A 24,162-nucleotide genomic window follows, 5' to 3' on the forward strand; every position below is an offset into this window, starting at 1 on the left:
CCAAAACAAAGACTAACCAGGAACATCTGACTACTAATCCAATGAGGAGATGGAAAGAAACTATTGTTACCTACTAAGAGTTCTAAATTAAATCATATTTTTTCTATGTTTGTATATCAAAGAATCATTTCAGGTTTACAATTTAAGAGATTATATTTCTGTGTACTTCCAAGACAACACAAGGTGAAAATGCAACTTCTCAAGATACGGTTAAGCTGGAAATGTGCTACTCAAACCAACTGAAGACAAAGTGTGAATCTGCCAGTGCTTGAATATATTTTTACTGTCATCACAAGGAGGCATGCCTGTTAAACACATAAGAAGCCTCTAATTCTACTCTTTAGTCACACATCTGTATACCCCAAAACTATATAAAATGAAGTATTAAAAATAGATGTAGAACAGAAAAAATCATCACATGCATGCATTTCTGATCTTCTTTCAGAAAAAAGCTAAGCAAGTTTTCCGCTTATTAAACACCCCAAATCTTTTCTTTCTGGTACAATTTTGGGTGTTCAAATTATATAGTGGAAGATGGATTCACAGACACAATGAATTAAGTAATCTGAACTCCAAACAAGAGCACAAAGGAGTGAGTGAGCTGTTAGAAATAATCTGTTCTGTTTTGTTCACGGACAGGAGAAAAGCAGGGATAAGGATTCTTGTTTCACTATGTCCTTTGATACTTTTGGGAGGGCTGGCCATGGTCTAGTTACAGTATAAACACAGAAGTAGGAAAATAACTGAAAACATCAGGATTGTTATCTGTAGGTACATGGACACTATTACAAAGATACATTTCCGTTAAAAGTTTGTAGTAAAGAACCCAAAAATGAGTAGGGCTTAGGATATGGTTTTGTTTATTTTCTTCCTTCTTCTGCAAGATTAAGTACCTCTATCTCCATGGAACATGTTTTTTTTTACTTTTATAGAGTGTAGTTTGAAAAAATTGGTCCTGGACAGTCAGTAATTTCTTTAGGTTGAAATATGGTGAATTTGCAGGATGCAGATATAAAAGCTGGAAATAAGAAGTAAGACACTTCAACATTCTACCAGTGCTTTATAATACTTTATCAAAATACCTCAAATCTATCCTCTTTTATTTCACATCTTTCCTCACAAGATGTTCCTGGCATCTAACGTAGAAGCATGTTAGCTTCTTTTGTTTCATATGAAATATCTAAATCAGAAAATGTTCTGAAGAGTCAGTAACGTCCAAGTTTGTTTCCAAATACTGCATTATGCACAGGCGCTTTTGTTTGTTTATTTAGAAAGAGACCCGTGACTTGCTGCACTATGATGACTAGTTTTTTGTTTATGTAAAGCAGGAGTTTCTGCAGCTGTTTACAGACAAAATTCTCCAAAGTGCTAAATACCTACAATTGCACTGAAGTCAGTGTGTGTACGCAAGTCAGAGTACACACAAATGAGTGTGTGTTTCAAGTAGTTATGTATCTCACAGATTCCAACACTTATACACTGTTATCCAGATGAGGGAAAGGATAAACGTTGTAAAAACAGACTGACTTTTTTTTTCTTTTGATTTTTTTTTAATGTAAGATTTATGATGTAATATACATTGAAAGGTATCAGAAGAGTCCTTGAAGCCTTCCCAATTATGCATTCTTCTGCAGGAAACAATGGAGGCTTTGGGTCTGCTTGGCACTTTTCTCCAGTGAATATTCATATTTTATATGATATGGAATTGCATCCCTTGCATAGGACAGCAGACAGCAAATACTGTCTTTGTGAAAGTGTTAGACCCTCATCCTTGACCATCTTTCCCATGTTTTTTTCAGAGGACTGTTCACATATTTTCTCCCACTTCCTTTTTATTTTTCTAATTACCATACTATTCACCAGCAAGTTTCAGATTTTTTGCACAGCACAATTTTAATATTCCATTTTAATATTCCATAGATTTTGCTTCTTTTATTCCTATTTAATAGCTACTTCCAATGGTAGAATGTATTTGTGGATTTGAACAGGTGATTCCATGTAAACTACATGTAGCAATCTGCTCAGCGAAGGGCAGAGAATACTCATAGGTCCTCAGCTCTTACTAGAGAACTACCTAAATTTTCAGTAGCTGATGTCCTCCTGGTTTTTTTTCAGAACTGCAGTGGCCATATTCACTCCTCATGATCCATGTGATGATGACAGGTACATTATTTGTCTCTCTGATTTAAGCCGTCACAATAAGCATATGTTTATAAGACATACCACCCTCAGTGGTGATAGCAACTGATTTGCAATATTCTTGCATTTCAGCTTCTGACAGCTTATTCCCCAAAGAAGATCATTTGAGAAGTTTACTAGGGTGGAGGTTTCTTTCGTTTGCAAATGAGGATTATTCTGAAGTCTGAATCTCCTTTCCAATTATATGATGCTCCACAGTTAATGATTGCTAAGCCTCCTGTTAAAGTTACCTGATTTTCTTTTCTTTGAGACTGCAATGCATCCCCAGAGCTGCAAGTTAACTTTATGTCAAAGCCTTCTTTTCCCTCACCTAACTTAAGAATGAGAAAAAAAGCACTTCTTGTAAGAACAGGGAACATTCCCCAAGTAACTGCCTGTTTGAAACTGGGGGTTCTCCGACCCTACATATGATTTAGCAAGTGGATTTTTGCTGGCATCTATGCCTCAATGCAGAATTCTCCCTGTCACCGGTATTCTTGGCTCAGCGAAGAACTTTTTAAATGGGGAATTCTCAGGCTAAACAGAAGAGAGTCTGTTCTGAATTTGCAGGCTCTAAGATACACAGCTCCCTATGACTGGGACATCCAGAAATGAAGGACCCGGATTTTCCTAAGTAAATTTTGATTTAGGGCAGAGGAATAGGTGAATAGGAAGGAAGACATGAGACGACACGAAACCATGTGGGATTCGGGTCCCATGTCTATGCAATCCTGATCACTGATGTAAGTTAGAGTTGCCTTATATTCGCTTTAAGTCACCCTGTAACTACAGAATCCCAAATGATCGTCAGGGTGAGAGGATAAGACAGTTTGACATCTGTATGTTGTCATGCACTTCTACTCCAAACAAAGAACGTTAGGAAGTGTTCATTCTAATTTAGGACCTTTTTCTTTTTTTTTTTTGTGAAAATGATACTATAATTTCAATATACTTTGGAATGAATTTGCCTTTTTTTAATTGACTTCACAAATTGCTATGTCAGCAGATGCCATGAAATCTGGTTACAAGCTGGGAAGTCAATTTAGGAAATAAAAGTGGAAAAGGCAAAAATTTCAGAATTACAGATTTCTGTATTTTTGAGGTGCTGTAAAACCTGTTAAAATGAAAATTTCACTCTATACCATTAACCTTCATTAAAGAACAAGTTTGCCTTTCATTGAGACAAACTTAAAACATTATGTTACTTTTCCAGCCAGTTATTTTAAAATGTACATGATAATTATCCCCGATTGTCTGAGTGAAACGACATAAAAGGTTTTAGCAAAGTCTTCCACTATAATCCATAGTAAGAATAGAGTAGGTTATTCAATACCTATGTAATTGTGGGTTCTTACAAGAGACCACTGAAATAGTTTGCATTTTATAATTCCGAGGCAGACTAACACCGTAATAATGGTTTATGCCACATCACGTTAGCTCCAAATTTCCTAAAGTAGTCAAAACAAAACAAGAAAATTTTCTTTTTTTCTGGGCTACAGGTAACTGGAAATACAGAGGTAGCTTTGAGCTCCTGTTTGTCTGAAGCTTTGTCCTCTGAAAATTTGAAGTCTTTCAGAAAGTTCAGCTAAACAGAATTTCTCTCTATTGTTTTGGGGCATCTGGAACTAGTGGGGAATACAGTATTTTCCCAGCTTAGCATTTTGTTTTTCCATTGCACCCTGAAGCTATACAATGCACTGCCAAGAGAAAACTAATTCAGTAGTATAAATTAAAAATAGGATTCTCGTGACACAAGTTGCATAAATATGTTTTACTTGTACAATTACTCTGTGGCAGTGATATGTCTCTGTTATAAAATCCTCCCAAATTGTGGGACATTTCTGATATGGCCAGTATGCAGAGGCTAGCAGAAATTATTAAAATTGTTATTGAAGAATGAATCAGTAAGATTTTTAGGGGAACATGAGGCCAAACATTGCTTTGTAATATCTGATTACCCTTGACTTATTTTTCTTTAAGTAGATATTTTCAAGTATGACTTCATTAGTGTATAAACCAGAACACGTAATATTAAAAGACTATAATTTTTACAAGTTTCACAGATTTGTGTTGTCCTTGTGCAAGAGTCATAACAGTCTTCCCAGTAATGCTCCACTATTATAAATGCAGCTGTAAACAAGTACTTAAACTGGGTTTTAAATAAGACTGAAGAAAGCATTGGCTTTTCCTCAGTATTTGACAGAGGGGTGTTGTCTTCAATAAAAGTCTTATCACCCTCAAAGCTGTCAACGGTAGCGACTACCAAATTTTTCAAATTAGACCTCTAGCCTTCCAGACAGGAAAATTGGCTTTTGGGAACCCAGAACAGTATGAGTGGCTGGTAGCAACCTACCCACAGATAAGGCCCTGCAGTTATAGCAGTTAATTACCACAGTCCAACTACTGAGTTATTAGTAAAAATTAGTTATTAGGAAGACCAGTGGTCAAAAGGCATTGAAAAGGGTCTAAGAACCAGACTATCCAAGAATATGAGGGATCCTAGACCATAAAACATCAGTTTAAGGAAGAACTGAATTAAAATTACTCTAAACATGCTTCTTACTTTATCAAAATGGACTTAAAATGAGGCAGAAATACATTTAGTGAAGAAAAGATGCAGTCCTAACATATGCATTTTTAAGCAGGTAATCAGATGAATTAGAAATCTACACAGGTAACCAGCCATCAGCAGCACATTCTTCTCATCTACAGTCCTGCCCTCAGTTGTGCCTGACAGTCTGCCTAAGATGAAATGATTGTTGAGCTAAGAGTATTAGGGGCCTTCAAAATAACTTCTTCAAAAACAAATAAAACAGGGCCCACCAGTCATTTGAGCCTTTTCTCAGTTCTATTTATATGAAGTATCCTTTACAGTAGCTATTATCACCTCTGAAATAGATCTACTCAGCAATTAGCTGTGGCTTGACAAATCACTTGGGCCTAATTTCCATTTATTTCTCCCACAGAACAAAATGACAGGGCAACTTCCGAGCACTTTGGTAGTTTGTCACATGGATACTCTAGTTCTCTGTCCTAGTAAAGCTTGAATAACAAAATGCTCATAGAATAATAGAATGGTTTGGGTTGGAAGGAACCTTAAAGATCACCTAATTCCAACCCTCCTGTCACAGGCAGGGACACCTTCCCTGAGACCAGGTTGCTCAAAGCCCCATCCAACCTGGCCTTCAACACTTCCAGGGATGGGGCATCCACAGCTTTTCTGTGAGACCTGTGCCAGTGTCTCATCACCCTTACAGTAAAGAATTTCTTCCAATGTCTAATCTAAACCTACCCTCTTCAGTTTAAAGCCATCACCCCTTCTCCTATCACTACATGCCCTGGCCAAAATTCCTTCTCCAGCCTTTTTATAGGCCCCACTTTAGCCACTGGAAGGTGCTATAGGGTGTTCCCAGAGCCTTCTCTTGTCCAGGCTGAACAGCCCCACTCTCTTAGCCCATCTTTATAGGAAAGGAGTTCCAGTCCTCTGATCAACTTTGTGAACCTTTTCTGCACTCGGTCCAACAGGTTAACATCATTCTTATGTTGGAGACTCCAGAGGTGGATGCAGTATTCTGGTGAGGTCTCAGAAGAGCGTAGTAGAGGGGCAGAATCACCTCCCTTGACCTGCTGGCCACCCAGGATGCAGCGCAAGATACAGGTGGCCTTCTGGGCCACAAGCACACGTTGCCAAATCATGTCAGGTTTCTCATCCATCAACACGCTCAAGTCCTCCTCTGCAGGGCTGTTCACAATCCAATCTCTCCCCGGCCTGTGCTTGTGCTTGGGATTTCACTGACCCACATGAAGAACTTTGCACTTAGCCTTGTTGAGTTTCACGGGGTTTGCACAGGGACACCTCTCAAGCCTGTCAGGGTCCCTCTGGATGGTGTCCCTTTTCCCCAGCGTGTCATTGACAAACTTGCTGAAGGGGCCCCAATCCCACTGTCCATGTTGCCAACAAAGACGTTAAACAGTGCTGCTTAAACATTGACCCCCGAGGAACAACACTTGTCACATTGTGATCATTCATAATAAAGAACTTCAAAATATATCGGATTGGTTAAAATACTGATAAGAAGTTTGATAAAATTACTCCATTTCCCAGATGCTAGAGAAAAGAACAAGTACATGAGGAAGAGTGTGTGATCTTTCTACAAACACCACTTATTATCAGAACATAATGTATTTTGTCTGTAACACAGAGAGTAACACGACAACAACAGTGAACCAGGCATGAGAAGAGTTAGTTTTGGGGCATTCTTTACTGGACCTGCCCATCTGTCATGAGCCTGGACACCAAAACCAGGGACAGAAATCTCTTAACTATGCTGGGAAGAAAACCCTTCTGACTCTATGGAAGAACAGTGAAAGTGTTCCAAGTGCTTAAATCATACGAAAAAAAGTAGAAGTGTTAAAACTATCCTAACTAAAGCCATCAAAGTTGAATACGTGCAAAACCAGGCCCTACAGAGTAGGAGGTGTAACTGCATCAAAAGATACTGACCTGAATCCTTGCTCTATGTAATACCAATAACTCCTGGTTTTTCAGCTCTTCTTGACTGCTGCAAGAGTTAAGTGCTCTCCCTAGCTCAAAGGGTCTCAAAAATCCTGAGAATTTAGCAAACAACTAATGAAAAGAGACCTGCAGCTAACTGGACAAGTTCACACGTCAAAAAGCAATCATTACATTGTCTATTACTAGCAGGTGGTTAACAATGAATGTTTATTACTTGTCAGCTACAAACCTACTTTCATTTCTTTGTAAGTGAGCAGTGCTCTTTGTTAACAGCTATTAAAAGTTATTGATAACAACCCAATGTCCATCACAGTTTTGTTTCCTAACAGACATCTTGACAAAGATCTTGACAAATCCATTGACCTTCATAAATTAGCCACATGAAATTATCTTTATTATTCATTCTGATTAAGCTTGATTTCCTGCCTTAGAACTTTTCTATTTGAATTATGACGATTCCTACTCGTAATCAAACAAAAAAGTAAAATCTACAATCCCTATTTTGTTAACGATGTTGAAGATTCATGCTTACTAAAACCTCTATAGGTTTAAGAAGGCCTACGTATTTGACTCCACAAATTAGTCTTAAAATTACAATTTATTAGGGAAGATGCCTATCTTACCATTTTACTCCTCTTCCACACTTACTATTCGTTGCTTTATGTCTTGATAACATGGGCACTTGCACATACCCGATTTTGTGGTACTATTCACGACAGCAGCTTGTGCGGCATGAGTTTCCAGAATTACGGTCTCAAGTAGGAACAACTCCTTCTTTGCTGAGTCAACCCACAGTGAGCAAGTTCCTTTGATAACATCAGAAACGCCGTGGAGAAATTAGAGGAATAGTAACCTGCAAAGCAGCTATGTTTGAAACAGGTAAACCAAATGACAGATATACCTCCATATTATTCAAAAGAATTAGATATTTTCACAAAATGCCTAACAGCAGCAGTTCCCCAACCCTCTAAACTGGAGGTCGCAGTGAACCTTGAAAACATATTGTGGACTATTATGTGTCCGTATTACCATTCTTTTTTGAAGTGTACAATCTACAATATTGTTATAGTTCTGTGTTTCAGCATCTCATGGCTATGCAAACTCCATTTACCAACTCCAGCTCTGGGTGTTGAAGTAAGAGAAGTCTTCTTCGCATGGTATTTTTCTGGAAAGTAGGTTTTGTGCTCGCTTTGTTTTCTTTGATGTAAACCAGAAGGAGTGGAAAAATACAATTGGACGAGGGCAAAACATCAGAAAAATATTAAAGTGAACATGTAAGAAAATGACTAAAATAAACTGCAAGATAAAGCTTGTTTTCTCAACATAAACAACGGGTTCTCTCATATACGGGACACCAGGAACTAGCTTCAAGACTATTCACGCTTTAAGCAAATGGGCAAATACTCATCTTTCTATTCACTAACCATTCTACTACATTTTTAGGATTTGTTGTTCTTTGGCTCCCTCAGCAATGCTAGGAACATCCCCACCTGAAATACAGGTAACAAGACAGGCAAGAGCTAGGCTTGTTCTTGTGCACACAGTTGATTTCCCACGGATGAGAACAGCCTGGGACTCCTATCCGTCAGTGGGATCAGTGGAACCACTTGTATCTGACCAATTCAGAGTCTCATGCAGATACTGAAGTGGATTTTTTTTGACATACTTTTGCTCAAAAATATTAATAATAGTGTAGAATTGTATAAATATGGGAAAAAAAAGATTATTATAAAACAGAATTGGGGGAGAAAAAGAGAGAGCCTTCCTGATGAGCAATTTTTTTTCCTTTTAATTTTAAATAAAGCTGTCTGTGAATTTGAGCCTAGGGAGACCTTCATTAAAATCAATTAATCAGTCAGCCTCTCTGCTGAATAGCTTTCTGGAGACAAAAAGTCAAAATAGGATGTAGGAGCGAGGTGTATGCAACTCTTGCTTAACTTTCCCCCCCCCCCCCCCCAACCAGGGCCGCAGCCTCACATCCCTGACCCGCCTCATCGGGCGGCGAAAGCGGGAACGATCCGGCACAGGGATCCGTGACGGGCAGCTCAGGAGGAAGGGGTCCGCAGCTCACCAGGCGGCGGGGAGACCCCAGTACCCCGAGCAGGTGCCCGGGGCCTCCGGCTCGTCGCCGGGCAGGTGAAGGTTGGGTCTGGCGGCCTCGGCCCACCTCGGAGAAGGAGCGACTGCCCCTCAGTTTGGCGACCTCGGCGAGGGCTGGTTGTTTCCCCCCGGGACGGTGGAGGTGACGACGGCGTTAGGAGCCAACTCCCGGCGGCCGGGAGAGCCCCTTGGGGCGGGCGCCACCTTCCCGGCCGCAGCACCTACCCCGGAGCATCTCCCCTCCATCCCCTCCCCTCGCAGGAGCAACCCCCGGCCCAGCCGCCGCCTGCGAGAGGCTGAAGGGGAAAGTTATCTCTGCTCCCCCCCGGCCCCGCGCGGTGCCGGACTCGGCGGCGCGGGTGTCCCCCGGCGGCGGAGGGCGGCGCGGGTGCCCTGCTCCTCCCGCCGGCGGCGGCCGCCGCCGGGGCAGCACAGCTGTTACAGAGCCGCGCTGGTCCCTCCTCCCAGCTGCGGCTGCCTCATCTCCCCCCACCCAGCCCGTCCCTCCCCTCCGCCGCTCCCGACGCTGCTGCTGCTGCTGCCGCCGCCACCTCCTCCTCCCCACCCCCACCCTCCCTCTCTCTCGCTCCCCATCTCTCTCTCTCCGTCCCGTTCCCCCCTTGCCCCCGCCTCTCCCCGCCCTGCCGCCGCCGGCCCTGGCAGAGCAGGCACCGCAGGGGGATCTCGATGTAACACCATGACAGGCATCGCCGCCGCCTCCTTCTTCTCCAACGCCTGCAGGTTCGGGGGCTGCGGGCTCCACTTCCCAACCCTGGCAGAGCTCATCGAGCACATCGAGGACAACCACATCGGTGAGTGCCCGCGGGGCCGCGGCCGGGGCAGGGCAGGGCAGGCGGGGGGTGCGGGGGCCGCGTGTGCGGCGTCGGGGCGGTGCGGGGCGGGGGGCACAAGGTGCAGCGGCAGCCGGGGCGCGGCGGCGGCGGCCGCCGGGGGAGGGAGGTCGGCGGGCGGTGGGTGAGGAGTGGCAGGAGCGGGTCCTGCAGACGACGTGGAGCGCTCCTTGGGGAGGCGGCGGCGTGCGGCGCGGCGGCATGGGTGGGTGCGGGGGAGGCGTGCAGCCCGCCGGCCCTGGCGAGGGGGAGTTAGTTTGCATTGGCAGGAGGGAGCGCAGGAGCCCGGAGGAGGAGGCGGCGGTGGAGGAGGAGGGAGGAGGACGGGCACAGCACGCCGCCTGCTGCTTCCGCCCCGGCGCTGGCTGTCAGGGCTCCGGGGAGGGAGGGAGCCGCCGCCGCGGCAGCCATTCCGCTTCCTCCTCCTCCTCCTCCTCCCGCCGCCGCCACTGCGTCCTGTCAGCGCTGTTGCTAGGTGTGGCGGGGAGCACGGGTCGCGCTCCGGCCGCCGCAGCGCGGGAGGCGCCTCCCGGCGGAGGCACCGGCGTGCGGGAGCGCGGGGCCGGCGGCGCGGTGGGCGTGGAGGGAGCGCCCGGCGGCGGGGCCGGCGCAGCCCCCGGCGCCGGGTGGGCGGGAGGCAGGCGAAGGTGGCTGCGCCGGGCGGGACCCGCTGCCCTGAGCCGCAGAGTCCAGGCCGCGGAGGGCGGGCCGGTCAGCGCCGCGCCGGAGCATCACCTGCGGGCTACCCCCGCCGCCCCCCGCTCCCTTCGGCCTCCCGTCCCGCCAGGGCCGCGGGGGCGGGGACGCGGCGGGGCGATGACTCGTCAGTGCCTTCCCGGCGCGGGCGCCTCATGGGCGGCGAGCGGGAGCGTGCGCAGGGCCGGCGGGGCCGCCCCTCGGCAGCGCGGGCGGTGCCCGGGGGAGGAGGGGGCGGTGCGGCTCCCGGCCGGCCGCGGGCGCCAACTTTCCCTCTCCCACCTCCGGCGGGACCGGCCTGCCTGCACCCGGCCGGGCCTCAGGCGTGCTGGAGCGCAAGGTCTGCCGGCACAGCATCTCGTCCCCAGCCGGACACGGCGCTGCCGCCGCTCCGCACCTTCCCTCCCCGGCCTCGGCAGGTGTGCTGCCTTGGCTGCTGGGCTGCTTGCTTCCTCTCTGGAGCTTCCCGACTTTCTTTTTTTGCTAGTAAAATACAACGCTTGAACTGTCAAAAAACCCCGAACTAGTTCTTTGAAGCAGACAAAGTTTTAAAACCAGAGGGAAAAATACAGAAGTTTTAAGTACCCAGGGGCCAGAGACTCACGTGTTTCACTAGAAGTATGAGGAAACAAATTGCTGCTACAAAACGAAGCTAGCGTGCACTTCAGTTTATTAAGTTTTAATAAGCCTGCCTGAAAACCTGAAAAAAATCACTCAAGCTGAAATTGTGAGTGTAACGTTACATTAATCTAGCATTATAGGTCAGTGAGATGAAAGGTGTGGTTCTCATAATTATCACGATGCCTTATATGAGGTAGCAAAACCACATACCATAAAACTCTGTAATTTATGACTTGACATGGTGCAGGCATGCCATTGTAATGTTGTTGGTTTTTTTTTAATCTCAGATTCTTAGCTTTTCCTATACCGTGCATCACATTATACCAGAAAAGCTTAGGGGAAACAGTTCGCCAAAATGAAAGTTCATAAGTCATCTTGTGCGTCCCTCGAGGGGTTATCAGCCCTTAGGTGCCACAGCCCACAGGGTGTTAGAAAAGATACGGTCCTGCCCATGTGGTCTGTGCATTGCTGCTTGATCCCCGATCAGTGATCTGAGACTTCTCCACAGAGAAGAGAACTTTATGCTGAAATGCTGTAATTTTTTTATAATTTCATATTTAATTCTATAGCCAGCATTCATTAGTTTTTCCTTTATCTCAGAGTTGAAGTATTACGGATTGCACACATGCACATTTAATAGAGTGTGTCATTTGCCAAGACTTGCAGGACACACAACTGAGACTTTGCACATACGTTGTTACACATATGCAGCTGATTTGAGCACAAAATGGTGAGGAAAGACATAAGGTTCCTTTGCTTGATTTCTAATGTTTCACTTCCACGTGACAACCCGTTGCACTTGACCTGCTTGTGAATACAAGATGCAACGATGTTATGTTACCTGTGTCAAACACTGACAAAAATCAGTAGGGAGTTGAAACTGTGACACCCAGTGTGGATCCCAGTTCGTACATGATGGCTCAAGTCTGTGGTTTGGTCTGTGCGAGGAACTCCTAGCACAGCCTGAAGGATGATAGTCTATGAAAACTCACCAGCTAAGTGCTCAGCCAAAAGGTGACTAACCTTTCTGAAGGCAACTGGGAAATGAAGAAGTAAATGTCCGAATAGGAGCTTATGTTGGAATTACTTTCTCAGTGAGATGATGCAAACAGCATCCAGTTTTTATTGTCATACAGGCCTAGAAATGTGCGCTGAAATTTGTTGCTTTAAAAATTGACTGTATTTTTTGGCATATAGAGCAAAGAGTAACATGCCATATAAAAATAGATTGCTTTGGGCATTCTGTGTGTGCTGCAGGAATGAAGAAAACTTGATTGAGTTATATTCCATTATTAGTTTAAACTGAAGTGGATGATTGCTGGGCAGATGGTGTTACAGTGCAGATAACAAACTTGATGCTGCAAACAGCTGTGTGTGGGGAGGCGTGTATGGCAAGGAGCTCTAGCTGGTCTGGCTGCTGCAGTGCTGCTGCTTTGCCACGTTTCATGGGATGGGTTAATCGTTCACATCAGTAGTGGAGCACTGGTGGGAGTGTGGTTGTTTTTCAGAGCTGAACTGTGTTTCTGAAAAAGTCAGAGTGAACCCTTTTCAAGGATCTTTTTTTTGGATCAACCTTGCAAATAAAGCTCAACTTAGTATAAGGAAATAGGACAAGAGGCAATGGGCAGAAACTTATGCACAAGAAGTTCCACCAGAATATGAAGAAGAACTTCTTTACTGTGCAGGTGACTGTGCAGATTGCCCAGAGGGGTTGTGGAGTCTCCCTCACTGGAGGTGTTCAAGAGCCATCTGGATGCAATCCTGTACCATGTGCTCTAGGATGACCCTGCTTGAGCAGGGAAGTTGGACCAGATGACCCACTGTGGTTTCTTCCAGCCTCATCCATTCTGTGAAACACTGCTGTGACATTCTGGAGACAGAATATGATTGGTTTCTGAGTGATTCTGCAGTTGCTTTCTTAGTTCATACTAATGAATAATCACATGATAATGAAATAATTAAGTTGACAGTGGTGTGGAGTTTTTTCACCTACATCTTATGCTCAACTGATAAATTACCAGTTACTTGAAAAAGCATTAATGCATATATCCTGGGAGAGTTGTGGCTTCTGGATGAAATATATCAACTCTGAGGTGGTGCCCATCAGCATATCAGCTGCTTTCTGGGTTTTGCATTTATAGGTTAAAGACTTGTGAAGAACTGGACTAGCTCAGGAGCACTGCTCTGGAGTCTTTCGTATGGCAGGCCCTACTGGTATCCTCTGCAATGAGACTATGTTCTGTAGTCTGTAGCAATACTACCAAGTGGTGTATTCACATTTTCTGTGGCTCACAGCTGGAAGTGGACACTGATTTAAAATTGCTGATATGTAAATGCTTCTCTGTCAACTTTTTCTACCAGCATGTTGTCCAAGCAACCTGAAATGGTATTACCTTCTCTGCAAGTGTGCTGAGAAGGGGGGCTTTTGGTCTGCCTTGCTTGGCCATCTCCCTGCCTCTTGGTTTTGTCTGCTCTGATCCCTTGCAGGTAGTTTCGTTGACTTTTTTGATATCTCTAGTCTGGCAGCAAAAGGCCAAATTTACTATAATTTGCAAATTCAACACTGTTGAATGGAATAGACCAAATCCAGTCAATTCCCTAGAGTACTGCCAAGAGAAGAGCAAAAAAAACCCCAAACCCACCAATTCCAAACTACGGAATACTTAATTAGTTGTGGCAACATGGCAAATTTTATTGTATTTCTGCTGTCCTGTAGTGTCTTCAGCAATAATGTTAAGACCAACACCTCTAGTTCCACAGAGTGTTTCTGAAAATACATTAAGTCTTCTGGGGCACTTTCAGGTCATCATAGAAGTCCAGGAAGTCCAGAGAGTCGCACACTTCAGTGTGGGTTGTTTGGTTTGGTTTTTTTGGGGGGGGGCAAATCTTTCTCCCCCCTCCCCCCATTTTGTTTCTCCCTCAGTCTGTCTGTAGTTGAACTGCACCCTTTAGAGTGGCAGGTCAGGTAGCTCCTTAGTTGCTAATACAAGGTTCACTCTGATGTTGAAGAGACAATATTTTTACTGAATTTTCTTCATCAACTTTTGACAACATCCATTTATTCATTTTAATTTTTGCTTTGTATTTATAGTAAAATATTTTTAAGTCAGATGAGGTTGTTGCTTGTATGAACCACTGTGTGTTCACTTAGTTCATCGTAAGTACTGACGTGCCATACACACCTGTGTAGCTCTGTGGCTCATGTGAGCAGTCTTGCTTTTCCCGAGACTCATCAAGCATTGAGGAAATGGATGTGGATGAAATGAGCGTCCAAACATGTGGTGGTGGGCTAGAAGAGGTGGAAGAGTGAATATGAAGAGATATAAAAGATAAATTTGAGGACACTCTTACTTCAGCGGAAGTAGAGTTTGTTAGTTGTACTGCACTGAAAATGCTAGAACAATTGGAAGGGAAGAAAAAAGACCTCCTGCTTATACAGTGATTGCACAAACTAAGATGATTGACTGTCGCTGAACATTTTGTCATAGCTTTATAAGAAGTTCCAGCGTTGGATATCTTTTAGAGGGGTATTTGTGTAGTATTGCCCTCAGAACTAGGAGTTATGATGCTTTTCATCAAATTCAAGTGATTCCCAAGTACTAGAATGGTTCCTGCAATATAACAGTACTTGCTGTGAGAGCAGAGGCAGCTACTTTCCTAAGTGGTAGAATTAGCAGGAAAAATAAAACTTCCTCCGTAAAAAAAAAAAAAAATTGCAGAAGACAGACTAAAATCTTGCATATAAAATACTAACCATCTGGAAAGTTCAGGTCATATGGAGGGGGAAAGAGGCTATGAAATTCCATGTCTGGTAGTGGCTTTGACATCTGCTGCCTTTAGTGACTTCAATTCTTATTTAATATTATGCAGTCATGGGGCCAGATTTCACAGCAAAGAGCTCGAGTAGTTGAATAATCCATTGACTGAATACATGCAGATTGCTTAAAGTTGTCCCTTTCAGTATTTTTTAGAAATGCTAATAACAGTTGTGCAGTGTCTTCACTTGGATAGTAAAAGGTGTTGAATTATGAGTAGGCTGGGAGCACATGCAAAAATGGCATTTGCTATTTCTAAAACGTGTGCTTTGCTCCCCTCTCCTGTGTTACCTAGACTTCCACCAGTATCTTGGATAAAGTGCAGTATGACAGAGATGACAGCTTCTATATGGGAGCCCACAGCATGTTGTATAAAACAAGCATAAGAAGATGCAACCGTTGTATGTTGCTAAAAATGAGGATGAGAGGCTACACACCAGCAGTTATGGAAGGCCTGGAAAACTTAAATCTGTACGACAGATTTTGTTTCCTAAAGCTGAGCTCTTCAGAAGAGTGTGAACGTCATTTGAGTGGTTACCATCATGTAACTCTCTCTTAGCATTTGCTCAATATATAATTTAACATTTGGAGCAGAGATTGGCTGTTTTGAAAGGTGGTAGATCTTAGCCTGAGGCTTTTTACACCAAGAGTGATGTGGCAACTAGGTACATGGAATGCTCTGATCAGCATCTGGAAATCAGAGGACAGACCTGTACACAGTTGCCAGTAATGTGCATGAATGTGTGTCCTTGCAAAATAAGTGAAAAATTATGTGTATTTACCTCAGCAAGAGTGCTAATTATTGTTCTTGGGAAACAACTTTTTACATTTATGGATACACTTATCTGAAGTTCATCCTCGGCCCAGTACTTCTACAGCTGTAATTTTTGTTACTTATTGAAAATGCATTTCACAGAGAGGTGGAAGGATCTATTTTCCAAGGATGTTGGTTATCGCTTTGTAAGTTGGTGTGGGGAGGAAGGCCCTTCTATTTCAGGAAGGCTTTTCTATCAGTCTTTTTGACTAAAAGTTCTAATCAGAACTTTTTCCTCCCCACATATAATCTCGAGCAGAGCAGAGTCTTTGATTATTTTGTACTTACAAGTCTGGTTTCTTTTGCTCTTTGGGTTTGAATTTAAATTGTGATAAAATGTAAATGCAACACTTGCAACAAATTCTAGAATATATTAATTGTATGGAGGAAAATGGAATTGCTGTTAAACTTTGACTAAAACGTAATTTTTTATACTCCTGTGACATGAAATTTGTTCTTGTTTTGAGGTTACCAAGTACATGGAGGCTAAGACATAGTGTTTTAATTGTGTAAAGCTTGAGTGCTATGTTTTCTACAAAGAAAGGGCTGAAAACAAACATCTGTGAACATGCTGCAAACTGATTTTTCTTTTTTAAGATTGAAGTTCTCACATAAGCCCAGTAGGGATCTTTCCTTTTTTTTCTGCCCACTGGATTGGCTTTGGGTGAGGCTTGTTGCAGGGCTATATCCCTACCTATGGCAGGTATTGCTCTTCTTGTGTGCCAGCAGATCTACACAAGAGTTGGAAAATGAAAACCTGAAGAAACATTAGATAACTTGTAGAAGTAGCATTACACTTCACTTGCATAGCACATACTTACCTTTAGGGTCAAATTTATAGTGGTTATCATGTCTCCTCTTCAGGCCTTCAGAGCATGTTTTCATAGCCAACCTGTAGTCCGTATGAGAATCGTAAAACCATCAAGTGGCTGCCAGTCAAATTATCTTTTTTCACTTCATAATTACTTGGGGAATGTAATATTGTATAATAAAAAATAATAATTGTATAGTAAAAAATAATTTGAGAAAGAGGTGATGCTAGAAGATGAAGAAACATCTGTTCAATGTGAGAAAATCTTACCTAACGTTCCTTCCTCTTATAGAATATAATGCAAATACAAGCAAGTAATCAGAAATATTTTGTGTCAAGGTGCAGAATACTTTAATGCAAAAGAAACAAGCACTAGAGGCCTGCTGCTTCCAGTGTACACTTCATTGCTCCTTAAAGTGCAATTTTTTCTTTATTTTTAATTCTTTTTCTCGAAAAAGCTGTTTTTCACTGTGAATTAATTTTATTTATCTCTAGTAAGCACCAGTAATTCAGAATTTGGATTATAACCATTTAAGAAGATAGCTACTGTGTACACTTTGAGAAAGGCAGAGACAAAGATTTTTCATGTTAATTTGAAGTGGCATCAATTAGAGAATTGATTTGATAATCAACTGTGTTTAACAAAAAAGAGTCCTTGCTTTTAAAGGACCGTCTCAGTGAATAACTTCACAATAAAAATTTAACAACCAATTCCTTTTTTTGGTGTCTAATTCTATCTTGAGACTTGGAAATGCTTTGAGGAAGTACATACAGTTTATTATACTTTAGTTATGAGGTGCTGGACCAATATTTAGAGCTGTAGAATAGAAGAAATATTCCAGTTTGTGGTTTCATGGTTTTTCTTTGCTACTAATATTTGCATTCCCTGAATTCTTACAAGGCTCCTTCTTTATTTTGTGCCCTGATAAAAAAGATAAAAGGATTTCTTCACCTGAGATGCTGATGACACCGTAGTGCTCTTTGTGTCTCCGACGAGTGCACAGGATGGGTACATTACTACTGTACCATCTCACTTCAGATACTATAATTCATTAAAGACTGAATTGACTTTGTTTTACAAAGGATGTGGTAGACATAGAAGAGGAAATGTGTCATTTTAAGGAAAAGAATTGAATGGAATTTTGAAGCCGAGGCGCTCGGTTCCCTATGACCAAAGAGATTAGAATTTAATTGTGGATGAATTTTGAAACATTTCTTCTGATTTTGAGGAAGATTTCACTGTGTGCTAATAAAGGCCATCTCATTTGTTAAGAGTTTTTTATGAAAAACTGAGTAGTTTAATTTTGAAATATTGGCATTGCTGAAACTGCTCCAACAAAATGTTTTAGTTTTAGAAAATATTTGGACACTTCTGAAATACCTGCCCTGACTACTTTGTCAAACTTGAGTAAGCTGCAAATGTTTCTGTTTCTTATGGAAATTAAATTTTTTTCCCAACGTATTTTGACCAATAGTAAATATTCTGTGAATAAAATTTGAACTGCTAAATACCCAAGTGTGCTGTGGAAAGGAGAAATGGATGTAAAGTATCACCTCTTTCTTCAGCCGTATGTAATGTAGCCACTGTCTTACTTTCTCAGAATTATCCCAATAGAAGCCATAACCCAGAAACAGGCATTTAAGATGCAAGAGATCCAGTTTCACTGCTATATGAGACTGCCATGGATACATGAATGTGAACTCAGCCCCTTATGGACATTAAGTGAAGAAAACAACACTATTTAATTATTTCAATAATTTATTTTGATGTAATTCTGCTGTGTATCTTCATCAATGTGCGTGTGTATTAGTGCTATGGATGTGACCTGAAAATTAATTTAAAGGCTTCATGAAGACTTCAGATGCTTACCTGCTGGCAGGTGAAAGCTGCATACCAATTTACTGAGGTCTGCCCTTACTTCCTTTGTCTTCAAATAAAAAAATTGACATTGATACAAGTAAATCTGGTGACAAAATTTTAGGGAAACCTTGGAAGTTTACGTGTTTTTGTAGCAATCTGTTGGAAGAGTATTGCAGCTTCTATGACTTGCTGTTGAGTGTCTACTACCTTGCAGATATCATTGATGGCTGTACTGTGTTAACTGGGTGATGTGAGAGTTGTTAAGATCTCAAGTAAGATGCATAAAATAACAGTTAACCACTCATATAGAGACTATGCTAGGGAGTCTTCATTTTCCCAGGCTTATTGTAAGCACTTTGTGTACTTTAGAGAGACTTTCTAGCTGTGCTGTAGGACTCTTTCCACACAGTCCTACCATCGGTAGTAACTGTATTTTCCTTCTACCTCAGAAAATCTCATAAATTGACTGAATACTCTCGTATAGATGGGAATGCTGACACTGTAGCCGTATCAGTCCTCACGCTTTATCTTCGGCAGCCGTATTTGGCAGGGGTTCCAGATTTTGGTCTCTGTCCTGCGAGAGCTACCCAGAGAGTTAGCTGCCTGTACCTTACGTATTGTTCTCGTTTCATCTATCCAGAATAACCCCTTTCTTGCTGGCAGATTTTCTTGTGCGACTGTGAGGAGCCTGCCATCAGAACAAAGCAAATACCCAGTCTTTGCTGACAGTTACCTTGGGGCAGTTACCCAGGGCTCTCTTTAGACCAGACTGAGAGGTGAGATAGTCTGTGTTGGACACTGTGAGCTGGAACGTGGTTATATGCCAGGGAGTTTTAGTGGCTTGCTCAACCTGCTTCCAGAGCCAGGGTAAATACGAAGAGCTTCTTCAGGTATGCAACAATAACTGGATGCACAGGATGGGGAAAAGGTATTTGTTGCTGTTACCTTCTGTGGATTTTTTTGGTTGCGTTCTTGTATTTTAATATTAAGTAGTTGGATTTTAATGAAATTAAAAAAAAAATCCTTTGAGTAGATTTTACCTGATGAATTTTACTTCTGCAGCAATTTTCATATCTCTGAGTTAGAAGAGAAAGAGATGGGCAAGAAATTTTATATCCGTTCCTCCTATACCTGAGCTGTATGTACAGCCTCAAATGCATTTCAAATATTGAAACAAATATAATGAAAATGAATATTGATTTATAAGCTTAATGAATGTTCTGGAGATACATTGGGTTAATTGGTACCTGCATAGAAAGTGTAGTTCCTGTAGCACTGTCACCCTAATTCTATGTTATGCCACTGACCTCAGAAATCTGGTGGGTGTGCAGTTAATGAACCTTTCTATTCTTGCTAATGACACAGTGTTCCAGCCACAGGATTGCTTACTACCACCAAGCGTTCTGGAAATGAAGGAATGCTTGTTCTGTAGTAGCAGGTGTGCATAAACATTAAAAGCATGCTTATAATCTCTAGTGATGTTGTGTGGCTAGAACCATGGCATGAAATTGAGTATATGGTTTTCTGGAAAGTCTTGTTAACTTGTGTGATGTAATAATTTAAATTTTTTTTTTGCAGTTAAGGTATGCCATTCTACTTGTTATATCAATAATTAGGAACAATAATTCATGCTAATTTTTCTGCTTGTGTAATTTTAAAATATTAATTGTAATTGAAGACAAAGTAAATGTTTCTTTCAGAGGCCTGCAGAGCTGCAGGTCGTTAGGATAAGAAGTGAGAACTGAAGAGAGGAGGTTAGGAACAGCCCACATACTAGTTCAGTTTTGGCAAATTGACCCTAGATAGTAAACTGCAGAGGTATGAAATAAAAACCCAAACCTTCCAGTATATTTAGTTTGGGAAGACACTTGTGTGGGATTAGTAATCCTTTCATGACTGAAAAAACATCATACAAACCAGGGGGTGAAATTAAATTTTTTTCTTGTCTGTGTTGACCTGTGGAATAAAGTTGGACCTTTACATCTTTTTTCTGTTCTGTCCTAGCTTTGCTTACTAAATGAGGAAAATTCAACCCCTCTCATCACCTTTTTTTTTTAATCTGCCAAGCCCTGACTGATGGTTGAAGGAAAGGGATTATAAATTCTATAACTCAGTGTTACTGTCCATAGAGGAAACTCTGTTCCAGTAGTGTTTAGCTTTTGATAAGAAGTTATGCTCAGCAAAGCATTCTGTTACACATACATGCAGACCACAGACTGTGGTTCTTGATGCCTCAGAGTGGTTTATCCTTTGCATAGTAAGAAAGATGTTACACGTGCATTCTGTATAGAGTTGGTGGGTACCTGGTTTAGGCTTTTTAGCGAAATCAGAAATTGCCTTCTGTTCTGTTACTGCTTAAAAAAAAATTAGAAATCTCCATCCGGTGTGTGTGCTCACCTGCTGCTGACCCTTCTGACTGTTCATTCTGTTCTCTTCTCCTGTTGCTCCACAGATGAGTGGTTGATTGGAGCCTTTCTATCACGGCTGCTGCTGCTGCTTTTCTGTGCTGGAACCACTGAACCGCTTCATCCTGTAAAGTCTGGAAGCCTTCTTTTCTTGTCAATGCTGGTTGTTCTAATTTATTTTTGGTGCTCTGTAGAGCAGGTGTGGCTTAGGAACAGGACACTGAACACAGACATAATAGTAGGTTATACTGTACTTGTGTTGTTCAGGCCTCGTGTTAGTACATTAACCATATCAGTAGAGAAGGTGCCTTTCTGACAAAACAAAGAAGCAGAGTGTAGCAAGGAGTAAAGATGAAGAAAGGTGAAATTGAAACAAGAAATGTGAAATTGAAGCAAGGAAGAAAAGGAGTTTGTGAAAAACAAAGAAGTCTGCTTTCTTAATGAGGTCTTGGTTGGGATTTTTGAGTCTCATAAGCTGGACAGAATAGAAACAGTTTTTTTGCTTGCTAGTCAGACACATCTCTAATTCTGGAGCAAGTATACAGGCCAGTCTCTCCTGACTCACTTAAGGGTTGGATGCTTGGGTTCATTCAGGCAGTCTGCTTGAGGCATGTACTTGATGAGATTCAGAGCTCTTAATGGATGTCATAAGTATGCTTAGTTCACTGCCTGCAAAGTCCTTATCTAATTTATCCTGAAAACCTCTCTTGTTCATACTACTAAACACCTCCTCATAACAGATCATTTCTCTTGCTTATTGTAGCTACCTTTTCAAGTTGCCTCAATACCTCTTTTGAATTTCCCTCCTCTGCAGGTGACCTGTCATGGTGCTAATTTTTAACTCATTTTATGTAGATTGTGCTCCTTAAGAGTATCATTAATGATCTGGATGTGGATAAGTCCCCTCCATATTTTCATTTTGAAGCAGAATTTTACATATCTGAGATTTGAATTTTTCTGCTTAGCTTTACTGGTGAGGATACTGAGAATTGAATGCTCAATCTGAAGGGCTGAGTTCGAAGCACTCAATTGTTACTATGTGCGCTGAAGCACTCCTGGAGAAGAAGTAAGCAATGTCCTTCTCAAATATGACATATCCTCTTCTTGTTCTTCCAAGAATGCAGTAGGCTTTCTCTTAAAGTCAGTTCTAAAGCCATCCTGTTTGGAGTCCTTGAATTCATTAAATGCTGGGCTAGTGGCCATCCGTCCTAAACAAACATTGGTTTGTTGCTGATGTGGCAGAACTGATTTTTTGCTTTATTTATTTTTATTTTTTCCCCTTTCTCTTTCTAGTGGTTCCACAGTAGAACAGATCTCTTTTCAAGATAATAAAAGCCTTTCCTTCCGGGTAGCCTTTGGTTGCTTTCTACCTTGTTGTCATAGGTAGGTGGCTTGGTAGAACAGACTTAATAATAGCTTATCTGAGAGGCAGTCTGTTTTTGTGGACCTCCATTCCTGACTTGTTGCTCATTTCCTCACTGTGAGCCCATTGATGCCCATTTCTACTTTTGAACCTCTGTAGTTAAGCAACTGAACATCTTGCATGATGGCAATTTTTAGAATCCAGTAGGCAGGGTTGATAACAAGCACTCAAGAAAGCAAGATTATTGGTTTGGATTTGGTTTGTGATTTTTTTCCCCTGACATTTTATGAAGAGCAGAACGTAAGCATGAAGACCATTATCAGAAGGTTTCACACTTGTATTTGGGTTGATACAAACCTGATTTGGATTCCTCTCCAAGACAGACTTCCATTACACAAGTATCTGAGACAGCAAATTGCCTGTCCCCCATTTGAAAAGAATGCATCAAGTTGAACTACTCCATGTTATATATTTTGAGCCCCAAAGCATCTTAGACCACGGCAAAAGAGGTCTGCTTTCTCTGTTGGTGTCCTTGCAGTGGAGTATCAAATGTTGTTGATTATTAGGTAGATAGAGCTGAAGTCTCACAGTCCTCCCATCTCCTTGCTCTCTACTAGTTGATGTGGTGTCATGGCTGTGCAGTGGGATGTGGAAGAGGATTCCTACAAACAAAAGAGCTAGTGAGTAATCATGTCCTAAGCAGTACGAGTTTACCTGGGCAGAACATACTTCTGATTGAGCATCTGTCCATGTGAGTTCCATGAAACAAAGCTTGCCTGTATGATATCTCAGGGCGAGCCATCATATGGGCAAGAGATACCAGCTGATGCTGAGACACAGGCCCTGTTTGGTGCCTCTGGTTGTGAAGCCGTCCATCCCACCGCAAAGCACAACATTGCTCTGTTTGTAGGACTTTGACTGTGGATACACAGGTTTTTTTACTTTGAGAGGGGAGAACTAGTGATTTGGGAGATGACAACGTACCCTAGTTTTCACATAATTAGCATGAAATTCTTTTGTAGGGCGGTTGATATTTAGGAAGTGCTGAAACTGAAAGGTTATTCATGGTGTCTCATTTTGGTCCTGGGTGCTTTTTAATATTGAAGTATATGGTTTAGTTAAACAAAACTGATCGATGGTACTAATCTGTAGTACTTTTACAGGCTAAACTGATCTTGGCTATTCTCCCCACCTGATGACCTGAGGAAGAGAAGACATGGTTGCAAGAGGTAGATCTGAGTAGAGGCAGCTACATCCTTCCTTCTTGGCTGCTGTTTCTCGAGATGGCGCAGAGGAGAGCACGGACCTGTTTCTGTGCTGGAGCACATGTTTAAGAACATTGCATTTCTAGTGATTTGATGGACTTGTTAATATAGTAGGAACTTGTTTGGATGTAATTTTATTTCTGTCGCTTAGGATGTGTTGTAATGATGATGTGACCTTATGAGAATGGCTTGAATAACACACTGGCTGGCTTGGGAAGATGCAGACTTAGCAGGTATCTTGGTTGGAGGAGAACAGAGAAACATCTGTATGTCTGCCTGCCACAAAAATGTAGTAGTAATGAGATATGTTGCTAAGTGCGTGTTCGTCAGTCGTTTTCAAGTGCTCAGATAATCGCACTGATGTTTGCAGTTTAAAGAATTAGATAAATGGCACAGTGGTATTTTGTGGTATTTTAACATTTGGGCTTGAATCTGAGGATCAATTGTGGGCATTTCCTGAGAAGGAACAAGTTTTTACACGTTTTGTGATCTACAACTCTCATGCTGAGTGAGTGTGTGTATGTGGTTGGCTGATTTTTATCAGTTCCAGTTTTGAGGGAGCAGCATATCCAGAGGTCTTCTGATGAGAAGTAAGGTTTTCAAATACAATCTTTTCCTGATGATGTATACTTTTGGTGTCAGCTTAATGGTGCTACTATTTTAAATTGGTTATAGGAAAATGAAAGCAGTGTTCCGTGTTTCCTGAGTGTGGGTTACCAGCACTGCACTCCATAGATAGCTGTGAATACAAGGTGTCGGGATTAACTTCTCCTTTTCAGCATGTACACAGTGTTCCCAAAGAAGGGAAGGTAGGTGCCAAAAGTGAGTTATAAAAACAACAATGCCTTACCACTAGATAGAGATTT

General features: G+C 42.1%; 1 protein-coding gene across 1 annotated transcript in view; it reads left to right on the plus strand.

Moving 5' to 3' along the window:
- Nucleotides 1-9,278: 9,278 nt before the first annotated feature.
- Nucleotides 9,279-24,162, plus strand: part of JAZF1 (JAZF zinc finger 1) — a 191,887-nt gene continuing 177,003 nt past the window's right edge. Inside the window, exon 1 of the mRNA XM_027723782.2 lies at nucleotides 9,279-9,606. Within this exon, the coding sequence (XP_027579583.1) occupies nucleotides 9,492-9,606 (115 nt within the window). The 5' untranslated portion in view covers nucleotides 9,279-9,491. The remainder of the gene's footprint in view (nucleotides 9,607-24,162) is intronic.

This window comes from Pipra filicauda, unplaced genomic scaffold (assembly GCF_003945595.2).
Source record: "Pipra filicauda isolate LSUMZ 115617 unplaced genomic scaffold, ASM394559v2 scaffold84_size4826128_pilon, whole genome shotgun sequence".
NCBI classification, from domain to species: domain Eukaryota; kingdom Metazoa; phylum Chordata; class Aves; order Passeriformes; family Pipridae; genus Pipra; species Pipra filicauda.